The following is a 19,118-nucleotide window of genomic DNA, read 5'->3' as shown; positions in this document are numbered from 1 at the left end:
TCTGGGATCCCCGCCCCCTCCGCGTGCGCAGCTCCCCGCGGCGGCTGCCGCCTGTAACCTGCGCCGCCAGGATGTGGCTGGGGGCTGACGTCGGGTCCAGATGTGGCCCCAGCCCCGCCCACCCCCGGGGCCGGTCCGCCCACACCGAGCCGCGGCGCGCACGGCGGCTGTCCCGCTTGCCACAATGCACGGCGAGGCTGCGGCCACGACTTGGCGCGGTCGTCCCTAACGTCGCCGCTCGGCATCCTTAGGACGGGCCACCTCTGACGCCGTATCAGGACCCCACTCGTTTGCGCCAGCCCCCCATGCGCTCACTCTTCGGTGCCCGGCCAGTCGGGCGCCTCGTGGACGCGGAGCCGCGCGAGTGACGGCAGAGGCGGCTGCGCGCCCAGCCCAGCCCGCGGAGAGGGCACGCCGCGCCCCCACCCCCCCGCTCGCTCTCCGGAGGCTGTGGGTGCGGATGCGCCGCTGACGACTCGCAGCGACTAGCAGTGCCGCCGGCACGCCGGCCGAAGCCCGCAGCATGGCAGCCGCCGCCTATGTGGACCACTTCGCCGCCGAGTGCCTCGTGTCCATGTCGAGCCGCGCGGTAGTGCACGGGCCGCGGGAGGGGCCGGAGCCTGGACCCGAGGGCGCGGCCACCGCTGTCGCCACCACGCTGCCCCTCGTCGAGGAGCGCCGCGACGGCAAGGACAGCGCCTCTCTCTTCGTGGTGGCGCGGATCTTGGCGGACCTAAACCAGCACGCCCCGGCGCCCGCCCCGGCAGAGCGCAGAGAGGGCGCCGCGGCCCGGAAGGCAAGGACCCCCTGCCGTCTGCCACCCGCGTCTCTCCCGGTCCCCGAGCCCGCCTCCCCGGGCGGCGAAGGCGCGGCAGCCGCGCCCCTCAGCCCTGCGTGGAGCGAGCCCGAGCCCGAGGCGGGGTTGGAGCCAGACAGGGAACCGGGGCCAGCGGGGAGCGGCGAGCCCGGCCTTAGACAAAGGGGCCGGCGGGGCCGAAGTCGCTCCGACCTCGAGTCCCCACAGAGAAAGCACAAGTGCCACTACGCGGGCTGCGAGAAAGTTTACGGGAAATCCTCGCACCTCAAGGCGCACCTGAGAACTCACACAGGTCAGTGGAGCGGCCCGGGCGCCCGAAGCGCGCGGATAGGGGCCAATGCCAGCCGCCGGGCCACGCCCCCGGAGCTGCTGGCTGGGCGCTAGGGCGATCGAGCCTGGAACGGTCGGGGCCTCGCCCCTTCCCTAGTCTCTCGATCGTGTGGTCGGTCCCGCGCGCTGTGCGCGAGGCGGGTCCCAGTGCTCGGAGCTGGCACCCGCCAGGCAACCGCGCCCCCGCGGGGCACGCCCCCTCCCTGGGCGCTCTCGGGCGGGGCTGCGGGGGCGGATGTCGTCATCTGGGTTGGGGGCGGGGACCCCGCCCAGACCCGGGGATGGCGCGGGCAGGTGCGGGCGAGCTTGGTGGGGGCCGCGGGGGGCCGACTGGGGAGATGGGCGGCCGTGGCACCCGAGAGCCACGAGGTAGGGGGTGCGCTCGCTCCTGTCCCTCCCTTTTCGCCCCCGCGCGCGAGCGCGCGCGTGCACGTGCGCGTGCTCGGGAGGGGCGGGGCCGGCAGGGCTAGGCGCGCGGCGGGCGAAGTTCACGCGGGGACAGCGCTCCCTCTAGCCACTCGGCACATTCTTCGCTTTCCTCTTCCTGTAATTTTTACGGCGCTCTAAGGTTTAATTTGTCGAAACCAGAGTTTGCGGCGGCGGACGCGGGGGGCGGCCCTGGTTCCCTGTCCGCGCGGCTCTTTGTGGGAGCCTCGCCTATCCGGCCGGCGGGGTGCACGCCCGACCCAAGGGGCTCCTTAGCGGGGCCGCGCTTTCTCTAGAAAGGAGAGCCCTCCCTCCTGCCCGTCGGTCTGCGCAGCCCACCTCCCGGCCCTGCACTCACCTGCCTGGGTCGGATGCGGGCGGATGCGGGCGCTTGGCACCTGCATCGGGGTGGCCGACCTGAGCCAAGCAGCCTGGGGGCCGCCCGCCCTACGACGACCCAGGGCGTCACTCCCCACCCCACGGGCCCTAGACCTGCTCGTTGATGCATCTGTGGTTGGTTGTTTCTAAAACACAAAAGCGGGAGAAGTAAAACGTTTTAATAAATGGCAACCTTTCTGTCCCAGTTCGGTTTAGAGAATCGTGTATTTTCTTCTGAGCTCACGTGAACCCCTCAATGTCACTTAACTCTTCCATGTTTGGGGCAAGTTCAAAAACCCGTATATTTATGCTGTTTCCTTGTTACCAAAGGCTTAATCTTCTCATTTGTAAAACAGTTCACCAGATGACTAAAAAATGGATTTAAGACGTGCGGACTTCTCTCGGTGAAATTGGGACTGAGCGGGCCCGAGGTCTGTAGACATCCAGGACAGGGGCTCTCAGAAGAGCCTTCCCCTCGGTGGGCCCATACTGTCGCCACCCCAAACCGCGTGGCAGCTGGCGGGGCCCAGAGTGGAGGGGGCCATTTCTAGCCATTCGGAGTCAGATTTAAGTGTGTGTGGACCCAGATGGGGGCTGGGGTTAGTGTAGGGGTGTTGGTTCAGCTTGGGAGCGTCACTGCAATGGTGGGTGTGGCCGGGAGGGAGGGACCAAGCTGGGTAAGCAGGCTGGTGGACCCTGAGTACGGGGGCGGGATGAGCGCTTGGGGCGTGGCTGGGGTTCAAGACCAATTTGGGGGGCGAGGCCCCCACAGGGCAAGGGACTTAATAATTAGAAAATTTTTTGCGGCCAGTTTCACTGTGGCCTCCCACTGGGTAGAACCGGCTCTCTGGGGTCGAGAATTGTGGAGGGGCCGAGGGGCGGGGCTCGCCGTCATGGGCGGGGCCGGCTTGGCTGGGGGGGTCTTCAGTCTGGGGATGGCTTCCGAGTTGGCTGACCCCTAGCCCCTGCCGAGATCCAGGCTTTGTGGGCCCTGAGCAGGCCCCTTGGCTAGAGGATGGGAACAGAGCGCTTGGAACCCGCACCTCCCCAAGTGGGCTGGGGGTTAGTCTCTTGGGGGTGCCTGGAAACCCAAGGTGGGCAGAAGAGGCTGGAACCAGCACTGCAGGGGACCAGCCCACCCCTCAAGTGTGCAGACACTCCTGACCCCACCCCCAGAGCAGATAGAGACCTCCAAGTCAAGCGCATAAGAAATGCAGATTCCCAGGTCCTGGGGGTGCTCACCTTCAGCAGAGCCCCGCAGTTTAAGAGCCTGCCAAGAGCACCTGCAGAAGTGGAAGCCCGTTTTCAGCCCCAGCTTGGGTGTGCAGAGCATATGTTGTAACTGGTGTTCAGAGGAGGCAGAGGCCACCCGCGGCAGGGATGGGTCAGGCAGGCTGGCTGCAGGGGGCATGGCTGAGAGGCCAAGCCACCCAGGGAGACCAGAACTGCAGACCCTGACTCTGAGGTGGCTGTGCTTTGCCCTGCAGGCCCCCAGCAGCATTCTGGGGAGGGGTTGGTCCCTTGCAGACAGTGGTCTGGGTCATGCCAGGCCCTTCTACTCCACTAGGGACCCCCGAGCCCCATAACAATGTTATGACAAGGGATGATTATCAAAACCACCGTAGCTAAGATGCCTGATAAAACAAAGACACAAACGTCTTTGTGACTCAAGCAACTTCTTGTTTGGTTGATCCGAACTGCCCAGCCCAGACCTGGGAAGTTTGCTAAGACTGGCTTTGGAGAGGAACAAGACCGGGAGCAGATTTGCTTGGAGGCTGAAGCGCTTTGGTTTGAACACTCAGAACTTGCAGAGAAGGAAAGGCCTGGACTCTGGGAGGGCTGACCTACCCCTGTGCCCCCCAGGTCCTGGATCTGGGGACTCCTGCTTGTTGCCCAGAGTGGTGGGCCGTGGGGGGGGGGGGGGCTCCTAGCCGAAAGGCCACTCAGCCCTTCTTGGCAGAGATGCCCCCATACATCTCTACCTATTTGTCCCCACAAAGAATTGTTTTCAGAATGCCTCTGTGCCCCGTTCCCGCCCCATCGGCAGGGAGCCAAAACCTCCCCTCGCATGCTACCCAGCTGAGCAGTTCTGGGGGTCTGGCTAGAAAGGTGGGCAGCGTGCTGTGCATGGCCTCCTCCAGACCCCCAGAGAACGTCTTGGTCCCCAGCCCTGTTTGGGGTGGGGGTGGGAAGCGGAGTAAGATTACATTCTCTCAGCCATTTCCTGTTAGAGTTTGGGTGGAGTTCGTCTGAATCTCCTCTTTACTCACTAAAGAGGGTTCCATCACGAGAGGGACGACTGGGCCGGGTACTTAGATCCCCTCCCACCGACACAAACTTGCAGGACCCCTGGCAGGTGCCCGCGGGGCAGCGGCCTTGGAAAGGCAGCCTGTCAGGGCAGGGTGAGTGGCCGGGATCTCTCTCCCTCGCAGGGCAGAGTCAGGCTGGCCAAGGGCCAGCGCTTTGTCTGGGGCACATCCAGGCCGCCGACTCCCGTCCGCTCCCCCACAGTCCCAGGCTGCCCGTAGGCCCGGTTGTGAAACTCTTCAAACAACGCAGAAGTGTGGACAGAATGTACACATCTTCCCCTCCCCTGGCCAACGCACTTCACCCTGTGCCAGGGTGACTCTCTCCAGACCTGTTAGTGGGTTTGTGCGCATGGGTGTGCTTCCACTTGGGCACTTAGGAAACACTTGTACAGATGCCCTTACCCGGTGGCTCCGTTGGCTGGACCGTCGTCCCATACACTGAAAGGTCACAGGTTCGATCCCCGGTCTGGGTGCGTACAGGAGGCAACCAGTCAATGCTTCTCTCTCTCTAAAAAGCAATGAAAAAATGCCCTTGGATGAGGATTATAAAAAACAAAACACATGTGTAGGACCCTAGCAAAGACATTTCTATCTCTGCCTTCTGTGCATTTGCTGAACAAGGCATCTTCATCCTTTTTTCTGGCTGCCTGGTGCCCCGAGGTGTGGCTCTGGGGCTCCACCAGAAAGATGCAGCCTCTCAGCAGCTGAACGCAGGGCCACGCTGCCTTTCTCTCTGAGCCGGTGCGCAGCGGACCCTGGTGTAGGTCCCCGTGCAGAACAGCTGTCCTTTCTGCGCGACTGAGACCTGGTGATGTTGACCATAGTGTGGGCAGCATTTAAAAAGACACATTACGTTTTTTTTTTTTTTTTTTAAAAAGGAAATAGATGGTCTTGGTCTCCCGACTGCTGAGGTTGCAGCCACGTCTCTGCCCCTCCCCCGTCCCCTTTAAACTTCTCCCAGTTCCCATGGGCACGTGTGAGCATCAGACGGGGAAATAGTTGAAACCCCACCAACAAAATGGCTCTCGGCTCTCTCTCTCTCTCTCTCTCTCTCGGCGGTTCCTCTCTCAGGCCTCATGACCTGCTGTCCTGCTGGCTTTTCTGGGCTTCCCCTGGGCCCAGACTGGGGGAGCACTCAGCCCCTCACTGCACCCTGGCACAGCGGGCACTGGGCGGGGCCTGGTGAGATCCTCTCTGCACCCCTCCCCTCTCCCTGGCTGAAAGCGGGCTGGAGGTACAGGTGAGCAGTTGACTTCTTCACTGTGAGCGCCAAATACCAGGGGACGGTTAAGGTGTGTCCTGCTTGTGCTTTAAGAAGGCAGTTAAAAATGGTTTTTAAAATAAAAGTTGATAGAATGAGTTGCTTGCTAGGGACCAGGCATTGTTCTCTCTGCATAGTTTATACTAAGCCACTTAATCTTCCCCAGGGCCCTAGGAAATAGGCACTGTTCTTATTTTAATTTTAATTTTTTAAATTTTAAAAAGATTTTATTTGTTTATTTTTAGAGAGAGGGAAAGGGAGGGAGAAAGAGAGGGAGAGAAACATCAGTAAGTGGTTGCCTCTCGCACGCTCCCAAGTGGGGACCTGGCCCACAACCCAGGCCTGTGCCCTGACTGGGAATCGAACTGGCGACCCTTTGGTTCACAGGCTGGTGCTCAATCCACTGAGCCACATAAGCCAGGGGGAAAATATGTAATATTTAAAAAGAGAGGAGAGGCAGGGAAGGGAGAAAATACAATATTTCTCTCCCTCTTTTCCCCTGTTTCTAAAAATAAATAAATAAAATCTTTAAAAGAAATTACATATTTTCAAATACACAGTCCATACTTGGTTCCCCTAAAGACCCCCAAATGACCCATATAGGCACCAGGGTCCACTTAATCAATTGCACGTCACATTCGGTCTTTTATTTCATTTTATCTAGAATAGTCCTTCATCCTTTGTTACATTGGCATTTGAGGGACCCAGGACGGTGGTCTTGTAGAACGTCCCACAATCTGGATTGGTCTGATTGTTTTTTCACAGCTAGATCCAGTTGAAACTGTTTTGGGTCAAAAATACAATGTGGGGGGTATGTTGGGCGCTCCCATGCCCCAGAGTAGGTACCTGTGGCGTCCGTCAGCCCGTTGCCAGATCCCGTGGTTGAGGTGGTGTCTACCAGGTTTTGCCACTATAAAGTCACGTTCTCCTCTTGACAATTAATGAGTAACTTCGGGGGTGACGCTCTGAGACAGTGTGGCTTTTGGAGGGCCAGGGCGCTTCTGCACCAGGTGCTGGGCTGGGCAGGTGCCGTGTCTATTCCATAGATATTCAACTCCGTCCGGTCATCCTGGGCGATTTCTGCTTCCTCTTCCACCTTCACTTGTTGGACGAGGGCTAGGTTTTCCGGATCCTGCCGTCGGAAATCTTTTCAAAGTCAAAGGACAACTTGGGCGAGTCTTGGATGTCCCTGTCCCCAAACCAACAAGACGCCCTAATTTTCCTTCAAATGAAAATGTTTCCGGATGGTGTTTATAGGCAGCTCAGAAGGTGGTTATGGGTGTGTTCTTGGTCAGGCCACCCAGACTCTGGCGCTGTGGCCGCAGGCGACCGGTCTCCCAGGCCCGGGCAGGGCCCGCCGTGGGGGACACCAGTAAGTTCCTGGTTGGTCTTTTCATGCTTTCCAGAAAAAAAATATTGACCTAAGCCCACACACCTGAGCCTGTCCCCCCGCTTCGCAGCCTTGGAGGGGATTACTGTATTTTCTTGAAACTTCAACTTCCCGTCAGGATGGTAATAAATTTCTTCTGCATGTTCTGTCCAACTTGGCAATTGGTAGCAGCTGCCATGCTGGGCCCGTGGCGGGTCAGGGGCAAGGCGCTCTGGGTCACTGTCCTGGAGACTCGGTCACTAACTTTTCACTCTGTTGGCAGTAATTTGACTCTAGGCACTTAATGTGAAGACAGAGAAATCCTCACCAACCCGAAGTTCTGCCATTTCACTGTACACACACACACATGCATGCACACGTGGTATCTTCTTGTTCACTGTTGTGGCTGAACTGAGCCCCCAAACCTGGAACATGTTTATGGGGACTCGTGATTTCTGGGTCGTTTGTTCATTTTAGATCGTAGGGTCCACCCTCATCTGCCGCCCCGAGCCATTACGGATCCGCTGCAGGTGAGGTTTCCTGGAGTCAGCAAGTTCTCCAGGCTGAAATGAATGAGACTGGTCACCTGACTGCCACCCCCTCCGTCCTGCCCACGCCCACTGCTCCCCGTCCCCTCCTGACCCAGTCCAGAGCCCAGAGCGTCCTCCTTGCTGACTGTTGGGCATCGGGTGCATGCTAGGGGCCTGGCCCCGCCCCCGTCGGTGGTTTTACTGACAGCATTCTGTACAAGCAGAACAGCGACCACCCGCGGGGTTTTCATTTGGGGGTGTGTGTGTTGGGGGCCCTGTTTCTCATTCCCCTTTTTGAAGTGCATCACACAGAGACACTTGCTAACCAGGAACTTGGCCACTCTCTGTGGCCATGGGCCAGGCTGTCCCAAGGTGACCTGTTTGCAAAAGCGCTGAGGCCTGATGCCTGCGATTAAATGTGCCCGTGCCACTGCCACTGGGGTGTGGCCTCCCCGCATGAGCAGGTGACTCATGGTCCCCAGCTCAGTGCATAGGCCTGTCCCCTTGGAGCCCAGGGTGCATCATGAGCTTTGCAATAAACAGGGCCTACATTAAAAATTGGTCAGAGAGTGCAGAACTCATGCCTGTGTGCGTCTCCTGGGTCAGAAGGAAGCGTGGGCCTCGAAGGAGGCGAAGTGGGCTCCTCTGAGGGGCTTCCTGCCTTCCACCCGCGGCCACCACGCAGACACAGAGGGGGTCAGTCAGCAAGCAGATGGCTGCACAGCCTGGTGGGTGGGCCAGGGCCCAGGATGGGGCCTCGTCACTCCCTGTGGTTGAACCGGCCTGAGGCCTTTCCCCTCTGTCCCTGCAGTACCTAACCCTGCAAATTCCTTCTCTGATCTGAGCCTTTCATTGGTCTCCAGCTCTTTTTTTGCTTACGTGCTCATTAAAAAAAAAAAAAAGAAAAGAGTGAAGAACTGGGTCTAGAACTAGAGGTAGAAGCGAAAGTTAATGGCTGATCAAGAGGAGAGGGTTTTGCAATGACATGGGAAAGAGAGGAAACAGAAAAGGCGCACTTGAACCTCGGCCCTCTTGGAGGGAGGAGCCGGAGCCGAGACCCAGGGGCCCAGCCAGGCGTGTCCTGGGCAGGGAGCGCTATTTGGCCTGGGTTGTTGGTGGGCGAGCTGCTCAGAACCGGGGCTGAGATCGAGGGGAGGGTCTGGGTGCCCAGACGTCTGAGCAGTAACAAACCCCCACCCATCCTCACCGAGGGAGAGACGACAGAGGCGATCGGTTTACCGAGTTGCCGCTGATACGCATCTTCGCCGTGTGAGAGGCGATGGGCAGCCTGGTTGCTCAGCAGGCTCGCCGCGGTCCTGGTTTACACTCCGGCCGTCTGCTTCCCTGACTCACTGCCCAGCGGCCGCCTCCCAGCCCCAGCCCGCTCTCCTCTCCCGCCGCCACGCTGAGCAGCCCACGGCCGGCCGGGTGGGTGGGTGGGGACTCAGGCCGTGCTGACTCCGGTGGAGACCCAGCAGGACGCTGGCTCCGTGCAGGCCGGTGTGCTGTGGTCTGCTGGCATGGCAAACGCTGTTTTCTAAAACTGCCCTGTCCCTTGGCCTAAAGGCACCAGGGGGTTCTCTGGGAAGGTCTGAGGGGCTTTGTTGGCTGCCAGCTTTCACCACCGTGAGATGTCGTTTTAGCGTGTGGCACGTCGAGGTGCGTGTGCGTGTTTGTGTGTGTGTGCACGTGGACAGCCGCCCGCCCAAGCTCAGGACGGTTGGTCCTCTGGAAGGCAGCCAGGCACCAGGCATCTGGCCAGGTGTGCAGGGGTGTGGTTTCTGCAGGACCCCAGCAGAGCCAGGGACCCCCCAGTGGGACCAGTGACCTGTGGGCGGAGCAGGGACCCGGAGCAGAGCTGGAGGTGCACGTCCCTGGTTCCCAGTGGAGCCAGGTCATCCTGCCCCGGACCTGCGCGGCAGCCTGGTGTGGGGCCGGGCCCTGGCTGGGGACGCGCCAGGTTGGGCTTTTGTCTGACGAGCTGAGGGTTCAGCCTGATGCACCCGCCCCCTTCCCCCTCCCCCTCCTTCTCCTCCTCCCCCTCTTCCTCCTTCCTCCCCCTCATCCTCTCTTCCCCTCCTCTTCCTCCTCCCTTATCTCCCCCCCTCTTCCCCTCCCTTTCCTCCTCCTCCCCTTCCTGGCACTCTGGGATCTAAGCACGTTTTTTTCAACCTGCCCTCAGGGGTGTTCAGCCCTCAGAATGAGCGTGGGGTGGCCCTGCTGGGAGCAAGGGGGGTGGGTGATGGGGTGGTGACGGCGCCTCTCCTTTGTGCTGTGGCCCTGGCTCAGCCCGGGAGACCCCACGGGAGAGGCTGCGGCTTCCTCCTCGGGGGACGCCCTGGCTGCCTTCCCGTGGGTGCTGGATGGAGGCGGCGGCCTGGGCAGTCAGCATCCTCCTGCGACGGAGCACAACCAGAGGTAAACACTGGGTCTCCTTGGCAACCGACGGAGCTGGGGCTCGAAGTGCTTGTGGCAAGAGACGTTCCCATTGTCTCAAGTTTCTGGGATGGGGTTCTAGTTTCATTTTTTTAAAAAATTAGCTGGAGTGACGAGGATACCAAAATGCCTGACCCAGTTCCTATAATTTCTTAATACACATTTATAGTCCCTGTAGGAGGAATGCGTCTTCTCTTCCCACGGTTCATTGACTTGTTCTCTTACACCGTGGCAAGGCCCTGGTGGGCAGGGCGGGGGCCGCCCAGAGGGTCCCCACGCTGACAGCTGGCACCAGGCAGGAGCGCTGGCCGGGATCCAGGCCCGGCGTGCTGGCGTAAACACCAGGCCAGGATCGGATTGGCTTTGAGGTTCAGTTCCATGGAAAATTTGGGGGAGGCGCCTCTCTTATCTGGGGGCGTTCAGATCCCTATAACCGGAGTTCCGGAAGTCTTTCTGAGGCCAGGGGGTGTTCTCTGTACCTGTCGCTGGATTCTCCTGAGAGGCCCAGGTGCGGACTCAGTTTACACCCTGGTACAAGGTGACACTTGGGTGTTTGCTGTTAAACAGAAAGGGCTCCTGTGCGTAGCTTGGGCTGGATGTGGCCTCAGCCTGCTGCCAGTCCTGGCAGCCACCTCTCGGGGAGGGCCCTGTCCTGGGAGGGGTCCAGGGCAGGTGGGGGCCCCGCAGTGCCTGTGTGTGTGTGTGTGTGTGTGTGTGTGTGTGTGTTTACTCTGCTGTGTCCCCGCCTCTGCTCCTCAAGTCAGGTCTGCGGAGAGGCCGTCTGGGGCGGTGGGAGGATGAAGAGGAGCCGGGCAGCAGGCAGTGCAGACGCAGCGAGGTTCCAGAGCGTCGGGTTGCTATGGAGACCCACCGCCAGCGGCTTCGCTCCTACTGCGGCAGCGGTGGCCTGTCTCAGGTGAGCCTCCCAGGGGCCAGCCAGGGATACCTGGCCAGACTCCAAAGAGCAGAAGCCGCTGAACTGGAACCTTGAGATGAAGGACCCCTGGGCCCTGCTCCCCAGAATGTGTGACCTTCCTGAGGTGGCAGCGTAGCACTTCCTCCTCCTCTCCTCTGGCTCTCAGGGTGGCAAGTGGCTGCGCCAGTCCTGCTGGGTGACCCCACCCAGAATGGAAGTCCAGGTGTGCTCTGGGCCGGACCAGGGAGGCCCAGGTGCGCAGGCGGTTTCCTGACCGGGGCCGCTTCCGCCGACCCCGCACGCCGCTGTCAGGGTGCCTTAGTGTCTGCAGCCCGCGACCCCCGCTCAGGACTTCATCTGCTATTTTTATAATTTTCCGGAGCTTCTCTGGTGTCAGCACGTGTCTGCTTCTAGTTTGCGGGACTCATTGCTTTCTTGAGCTTTGGGCCACGTGTGGATTCCCGTCCCCCCCCAGACTGTTTTTTCTTTCTTTTTCGGGGCGTCTGTTTGCTGAGCGTTGCTCGCTCCAGGGATGCAGGGCAGCATCCCCATCTTGAGGCTGGCCCATCACCTGTCAGACACTCCGTAGCTGCTTGCCCTTCACCTCCGTCTCAAGGTGCTAGGCATCAAGATGCCTCCTCTGTGGTCTGAGCGCAGATTTTGAATGAAGAAAAGAGCTGCGGGCGTCTGTTCTGAGGTGACACCGGGCACTCGCTGGCCTGCCTGTCCCTCTCCTGGGATCGAGCGGCCTACAGGACGTTTCTGAATGTCCAGGCCTGCGAGGGCTGCCCATCCTCCCCAGGGACCGGCCCCTTTGCGGGGACCAGGAAGACACCGAGGCCTGCCCTGCTCCAGGCTCTGTCCCTGTGGTCTCGCAGGGTTTCTTTCTTTTCTGCTCTGAGGGCCTTGGGTGTGAGAGACCCCTGACCCCTTCGGGGCGCTCACCTGTGTGGAGAAAGCGAGGGTGCCTGAGAGCTGTCCACCCTCTGTGGGGGCCCGAGCGGGAAGGCGCTTCAGCCAGCAGGTGGCCTGGGCGCCGAGGACCCTGGCAGAGACATGTGTCCGGCCGTGCCGGCAGCACCCTGGGCCATGGGAACGCAAGCTGGGTTTCCTATGTCGGGACGATCCCAGCCGCAGGAAATGACTCGGGAGAGTTTTCTGCTTAGCTGGCCTGCCCTGGGGCTTGGGGGGTTTCCAGTGTGGACGGTGGAACCTTGCAAAGACCGGGCTGCCCAGGGGGGCCATGGCCCCCAGGCACAGAATCAGCGTCCTGGGGGTCTGGGTTCCCGCCTTGGCTTGGGAAGGCACCAGTGTCTGTCTTATGTTCCTGGAGGGCCCGTCACCCCTCTCAGCTCTGGGATGCCACACACGGCTGGCCAGCTTCGATGCCTCTTCCCTGGGGAGTACCCTGCCGCCATCCCCTCTGCCCCCACCTTTCCTCTGGGGGCACTTTTGGGTCATAGTGTGCTCAGCGTCCCCTCCACGAGGGGGACAGGGCCACCAGGCTGAGCGTGAGGCTCGCGCCGGCTCGGTAAAGACTTGTTTCTGCACAAGGGGCGGGCTCCCTGGGATGACTCTGGCCTTGGCGGTGCTCCCTGGTCTGGTCTGAATGTTTGTGCCCCCCACATTCCTGTACTGCAGTCCTCATGCCTGGTGTGTTAGGAGGTGGGGCCTTGGGGAGGTGACCCGGTGACAAGCCCCCGTGATGGGATTTGTGCCCTTATAAACGGTTGCAGAGAGTCCCCTCCCCCTGCCCTCCCAGTGAGGCTGCCGAGATAGGGCTTGGTCTGTGAGCCGGGAAGAGGGCTCTCGCCAGACCCAACCACTCTGGCGTCTTAATCTTGGACGTTCCACCCTCCAGGACTGGGTGAAATAGCTGCCTGCTGCTTGTAAGATACGCAGTCGGGGGTGGGGGGACTTTGTGACAGCCTGCGCGGACTAAGACAGCCCCCAGCCACTTCAGGCCAACACCCCCACTACTTCTCAGCTCCCCGGGTCAGCGTCTGGTGCCTGCGTATAAGGAGCCTGTCACTCCCACCAGCTCCGGGTGGGACTCGCGCCCCCCCAGCACCCCCGCCTGTCCCCGCAGCAGCCCGTACCTGGAGGGTGGCCGTCACCTGCTCTCGCTCCCTCACTCGCCGCAGGGGGGTGTGCCCAGGGTCTTCCTTGTTGCCGTCACTGGCGTGTTCCGGCCGGGGCCGTGGGTCAGACCTGTCCATGCGTCCAGCTGGCAGGCGCTCCGGGGAGGGCACTGGAGGCCGGGAGCAGGGCTGGAACCAGCAGCAGCTCTGGCACCTGCCAGACGGGACCACTCAGTGCCCTGGCTGGTGGCCTTTGCCCTTGGCGGTGGCCTGCTTTTGCCCCACTTCCCTGAGGCTGGCCCAGGGCTGACAGGTGTCACCCCCTCCTCTGTGATTCCGTCCCCCTCCCGGGGCCAGATATGGAGGCCACAGGGTTTGTCCTAAGAATGTGGAGCATGAGGTCTGGTCCTGGGGTTGGCGTTTTCCCCTAAAAGAAGTAGGACCCACCTCTTGACAAAATCTCCTGGATCGCGGCAGCACAGAGGAGACTTGGAGAGAACCGCCGGCCAGGGCGGGGGAGAGGGGAGAAGGGTTTCAGAGGGACCCCTGGGCACTCCGCACGCGTGGGGAGGACAGCGCCCGGGGGGCGGGGCTGCCTGCGTTGTCCCGACACCCTCACGGGGTCCTGTCCCTCTGGCCTGCAGGGGAAGGGAGGCGGGTGGGGTTCAGCCCCGAGGCTGCAGGCGGGGTGCAGGCCGATTGTCCCCGGGGGCTGTGGGGCTGTACCTTCCCTGGCCTGGCCGCCCAGACGTGTGCAGGGGTGGCTGGGTCCAGACTCCGGGGTCCGGCAGGAGGAGGCAGATTTGAGACTCCGGCCAGAGCGAGGGACAGGGGGTGGCCAGGGCGCGCGCCAGGTCACGAGCTGGCGGGCAGTGGGGTCCGGACCCACTTGCAGCCTGGCCGAGAAGCAGTGGACTCTTGAGGGGAGAGAAGAGGCAGCTAGGGGTCAAGGAGACAGGGACGGTGGGCTTGGGGGTTCCTTCCCACATGCCCTGGGCAGCCTGTGCCCCTCACCCCACCTCCACCGAGTTCCCGGCAGGGCAGCCCCCCCACCCCAAGCCAGGTCCCCTGGGGTTCTCCCTCCTCCTGGGGCCTTCTCAGCGCTGGGGGCAGGGGCAGACCCGGGCCTGAGTGACCACTGCGTGCTCAGCAGCCCCATTCCGGCCCCCCTGGCGCTGGCGCTCCCACACCGGGTCCTGCTGGTGCACCTCTTCCTCCTCCTCACTTCCCACCTGGACCCCTGGTGTCTCTGAGGGTCCCCCCGCCCCCCCACCACGCCCGCCTCCCCAGGAGGCGACAGCACATTGTCACACGGGCTCCCTTCTGAGCCTCCTTTTCTCTTTCAAAGGCATCTGCTTCAACTGGAAGCAGAAATGAAAATGCCACCTGTGTGCTCAGGCACTTTCAGTTTCCAGACACTGAGCCGTGGGGCCCAGACTCACCCCTCACCCACCGCCCAGCGTGGGGGTCGGCCGCCAGGCTTCTGCGGTCGGGGGGTGCAGCCTGGGCCTGTGGCTTGGGTGGAACAGCAGGGGACAGGGCAAGCTGGCCGAGGCTGAGGTGGGACAGGGTGTGAGCCCTGTGACAGAGGAGGTTCACTGGGCCAGGAGTGGGGGCTGGGACACCTTCCAGCATCAGCAGGCGACCCCGCAGGCTTCCGAGGAGAAGCTTCCGTGGCCGAGACTGGGGGTCACCGGGGAGGCCAGGGCCACCAGGGTGACCAGCTTCTATGCGGAGATGGCCCAGTACCGCCTGGCGGTTGGGAAGCGCCATTCTTGGCGTTTGTGGGGGGATCTTAGCAAAGCCATGAGCCAGGTTCGGTGGAGGGGGGCACGTGGGAGCAGAGAGGGCGAGTCTGGGAAAGGGAGGCGTGAGCAGCAGCGGCCCCCACTCTCTGTACCTGGGCTCTCGCTGCTGTGACGGGGCGTGCGGCCGCTGCAGTGCTTCCTTGGGAGGACAGGCCCGCGCGCGTTTTTCTGGAGAAGTGGCACATAAAGCGCCAACAATCTGGAAAAGACACAAAAGCTCAAAGAAGAGATGACGTGGCGCCAGCGTCACCTGCCACGCTGATGCCTGGCCCTGTTCTGCCCTCCGTGAGCCGTGTGCTCCCCCACGTCCTGCCCCAGGAAGCCTTCCTGCGTGTGGCCACCTTCATGGCCCCGACTGCTGTTGGCATTGCTGTTAGCGTCACCCGGGGCTTGGCGTTCTCTCTGAACGGCTGAGTGCAGACGTGGGGTGGGGTGCTGTGTCCTCTGCACATGATACCCCCAAGCCGAGGGGCCCTTTGTCACCTGACTTTAGAGGGGCATGTCTGGGGGGGTCCTGAGCCCTGTGGAAATGCCACCTAGTGCTTTCTGGGGACCTGCCTGTGTGGCTCCTGACTTGGGCACGGCTTCCCCAGAGCCGGGATGGCCCGACCCGCGTGGGAACCGTGGGCCCTGTCAGGTAACAGTGGGAACTGCCGCCTCTCGTGGGGTGGGTGTGGCCGGGCAGGGGGGCCAGGGATCCAGAGAGTGCTCACCTCGTGCCTGACCTGCACCCAAGTCCCCGGCCCTGGCCAGGCGGGGGCAGTCAGCCTCTGGTCAGCTGCCTCCCCTCGCCCTGTGAGGACGCCCAGAAATGGGTGCCCACCAGGCCCCTGGGGGGGCAGGGCAGGTGTTGGCCAGGCCTTTGCTGCCATCTCTGCCTCCTGTGCCCACTGGGAGGACAAGAGTCAGGATCAGGGGGCGCTTCAGGTCCCCGAGGCGGCCCCAGGCCCCTCTCTCCCCAGGGTGCCAGCTCCCACCACCCCTCCCGCCGGTGTGAAGTTGGGCACATGTTAGCGAAAAGCAGATGAGCTCCCACATGCCTGGAATGCCGCAGAAAGCCAGACGGCAGAACAGGCGATCGGCCCTGCACCCCAGAGACTTCCCTGACCTCCCAGACCTTGGGGTGTGGTCCCGCAGCATGCCATCTGCGTTGAAGCCCCCACGGAAATGACAGGCTGGGGAGGGGCAGGGTCTGCCCAAGTCACGGTGGGGGAGGGACTCGCAGACCCTGGGGATTGCGGCCTGGGGGGAGGGGAGGGGTAGAACCAGGTCCCACTGGCCTGGCCTGCCCCCCTCACACACAAGGGTCCCCCGTGAACTCTGCCCCTCAGCCGGGCAGGGAGTTGTCTGTGTATCTCAGTTCAGACCGACGGGGAGAAGTGGGCAAAGCTCGGGGTGAACACTCTCCCCTTAGGCTGCGTTTTCAGGGAACTGGGTCTCCCAGGGTGTGGGGTGAAAGAAAGGAGGCCCAGGGCCTGGTGCTTCGCACCTGTCGCAGGCATGCAGCGTTTAGAGAGAGCCGTCTGGTGAGTCAGGTGGCTCTGTCCTGGGTACAGAGCCGGGGCACGGACCCCAGGCGGCCCCACTGCCCAGCTGCTGCTGGGCTGTAGCCGCTTTGAATAGCTGAGGGGCTTAGCTCTTAGTGACCTTTCTGTGAGGACAGAACGGCCACCACAGATAACATCTCTGCCTGTGTATATACGTATGTGTTTTTTATAATTTTTCCTTTTTTAAAATGGATTCCACAGAGAATGGAGGGGAGAGAGAAAGGAGAGAAACACTGATCGAGAACCTCCTGCATGCACCCCACCTGGGGACCGAACCCACAACCCAGGCCTGTGCCCCGACCGGGAATCGAACCCGCGACCTTTCGGTTTGCAGGGCGATGCCCAACCCACTGAGCCACACCGGCCAAGGCTCATGCAATTTTACACATGTTGGTATTTTTAAACAGATAATTTTCTTTTGTGACTTCACATCGGCTGTGTTCACAAGAACGCACGTAACAGCGGCCTGCATATATTTTAACGCAAAACATGGGGCCAGGCCCCCCACAAGTCGGTTTGTGTTCTGCGTCTTTCCACTTGAACACGAGCGTAATGGCATCTGCCCGGCTCTTCAGCCTGGCTTGTCCTGTCTCTGGTGTCCCCCCCAGGCACTGGGGTCAGGCAGGGGTGACACCCCAGGGAGCTGCTCTCCTGAACCCAGCCTGTGGCTGCAGGCTGGCTGTCCAGGGTGGCGGGTCCTTGTTATGTTCACAGCACGGACGCCTGGGGGCCGGCAATGGAAAGCACATTTGGGGGCACAGTGCCTCCCAGGAAGGGAGAGGGAGCACGGCACCCACCAGCAATGCAGGAGAGCGCCTGGCCTAGCACCCTGCGGGGAGGGAGGCATATTATTACAAGTCCAAGGGCTTTGCTGTGAACCTGGGTCGCTGGCTGAGTACAGTACATACCAAAGGCCACAGACTCCCCTCTTGTACCCCCATGTCCGGACACCCAGGTCTGCAGGATGTGTGGTCCAGCCTCGGACACCTGGGGGTCCCCTAGTCCGGGGACAGTGAGGTTTTGTCACAGCAGCGCCCAGCCCGGGAAGGCAGGCAGCTGTGGGCGCTTCTCTTCTCTTTAGGGCCGGGGCTGCCCCCAAGGGTTCCCACCTGTCTTCTCAGCTCCGATGTCCTCAGGGGACCTTAGGCATCTCCTGAAGGGTGAGGACACTTAAGGGCCACCCTGGACTCCAGGATTGCCTCCCTCCAACTCCCCTGGTTCCTAGCATCCTCGGCCCTGCTGTGAATGCACAGAGCTGGTGGCTGATGGCCGGTGGGACCCAGTCAGAGCTTGCTGAGGATGTCCCTGCAGCCAAGGCTCCCCCACCCCCTGCAGGACAGGGTCCTGAGCCTGTGGGTCACACCCCAGCTGTTCGGGTCCTGCCTGGCTGGCTGGGGGCCGGGCTCCAGGCCTGAGGGGCATCGGGACTGTTGAGATTAGTGCTCAGGTGCGTCTCTGTCACTTGGTGGGGCTCCAGCGCGTGGCCCTGGGCCAGAAGGGCCTCTTGGCACCTGTTCTGCCCGGGGACAGCAGCCGCGCTGCCAGGGCTGGGCCTGCATTTCCAGGCTCCGTGCAGTCCTGTGCGTCACAGAGCCACGCTGGCTGCCCCGGGAGCGAACAGAGGGCCCCGGTGCCCGGCTGTGGCATCAAGATAGAACCCCCAGACCACTGGGCAGCTGCCTGGAGGCCCTGGGGAGGGCACCCCCGATCCTGGGCCACCTTCCCCTTATCTGTCTGCAGCCAGGGTGCAGCTGGCCCACTCGGCAGTCAGCAGCCAGACTCCCGCCTCCCGCTGTTGCCAGGGCTCTGGCCTCCTCCGAGCCCGTGGGTGGGCCTTCCCGAGGAGGAGGAGGAGCTGCAGAGGGTGGCGGCAGGGAGCAGGCTCAGGGTGGCTCCCCGTTTGGTTTGCTGGCTGTGTGACCTTGCATGTCACCGACGCTCCCTGAGCCGATTTCCTCATCTGTCGCTTAAGGCGGTTTTACTGGGTCATGTTAAAAGGCGAGTGCCTGTGGAACTGGCGCAGGGGCCTGTCGCCCTGATCACGTGGTGCAGTGACAGGGGCTTTTAGGGCCAGTGACGCCGGCCCGCCCAGGAAAGGGAGGCGACACCGGGCTAGGGCCTGGGGAACCCCTGCAGCCTAAGCTGCGGGGCCCTTCCCGCCGTAGCAGGGAAACAGCAGGGAGGCCCCAGGAGGGTCTTGGGCTGGCACAGTCCCTGCCATCTGGCCCGGCCCTGGCAGGGGTTGGGCTGTTTCCAGATTTGTTTTCATTTTCAATTCCCTTTATTGCTCCAACCACCTCAGGGCCGCAGAAAACAAACCCGTTATCCTCGGCTGACCTCAGATTCCTGGCCTCAATTGTTTGCCTTTTGCTAATTTTAGCCCCGATCATTTCCACCCTTATCCTCCCCCCAAAGGGAGACACAGACCCAGAATAGCTGCCGGGAAGGGGCCAGCGTTCCCACAGCGATGTGGCAGGGTGGGGGGCAGCCTGCAGCCGGGGCGGGGGCGGGGGCGGGCGGGGACCCCTCATTGGGTGGGCGCTCCAGTGCAGACAGACAGGGGGACTTCTCTCCGCGTGTCTGTTTCTCCTTTTAAACAGAAACCAAGCAGCTGCCGGGGGGGAAAACACGCCCTGGGCCTTGCCCGGCGCACACGCCCCTGGGAAATGGGAACTCTGCAGAGCTCCCAGACTCCAGGCCCAAGTGGACATGCGCAGTCGGGGGTCAGACGTGGCGCTTGGCCGCAGGGAGGCCCAGGAGACAGCGTCAAGCAGGAGGGCCTAGGCCAGGCCAGTCCGCAGCCCCGCGCGTTCTGCTCTCCTGGGGCCGACACGGGGCCTCTGTGGACGAGCTGGGGTGGACGTCCAGGGAGGTGGGCCTGGGCCTGCGGGCAGGGGAGCAGCCACGGAA

General features: G+C 61.9%; 1 protein-coding gene across 1 annotated transcript in view; it reads left to right on the top strand.

Moving 5' to 3' along the window:
• The first annotated feature begins 418 nt into the window (after positions 1-418).
• KLF13 (KLF transcription factor 13) overlaps positions 419-19,118 on the top strand; it is a 35,557-nt gene continuing 16,857 nt past the window's right edge. The window contains exon 1 of the mRNA XM_090263773.1: positions 419-1,109. Within this exon, the coding sequence (XP_090119899.1) occupies positions 524-1,109 (586 nt within the window). The 5' untranslated portion in view covers positions 419-523. The remainder of the gene's footprint in view (positions 1,110-19,118) is intronic.

The sequence above is a fragment of the Furipterus horrens genome, unplaced genomic scaffold (genome assembly GCF_987537825.1).
Source record: "Furipterus horrens unplaced genomic scaffold, mFurHor1.1.pri manual_scaffold_16, whole genome shotgun sequence".
NCBI classification, from domain to species: Eukaryota; Metazoa; Chordata; class Mammalia; order Chiroptera; family Furipteridae; genus Furipterus; species Furipterus horrens.
The sequence above is the reverse complement of the archived record's forward strand: the minus strand, read 5'-3'. Positions and strand labels throughout refer to the sequence as shown.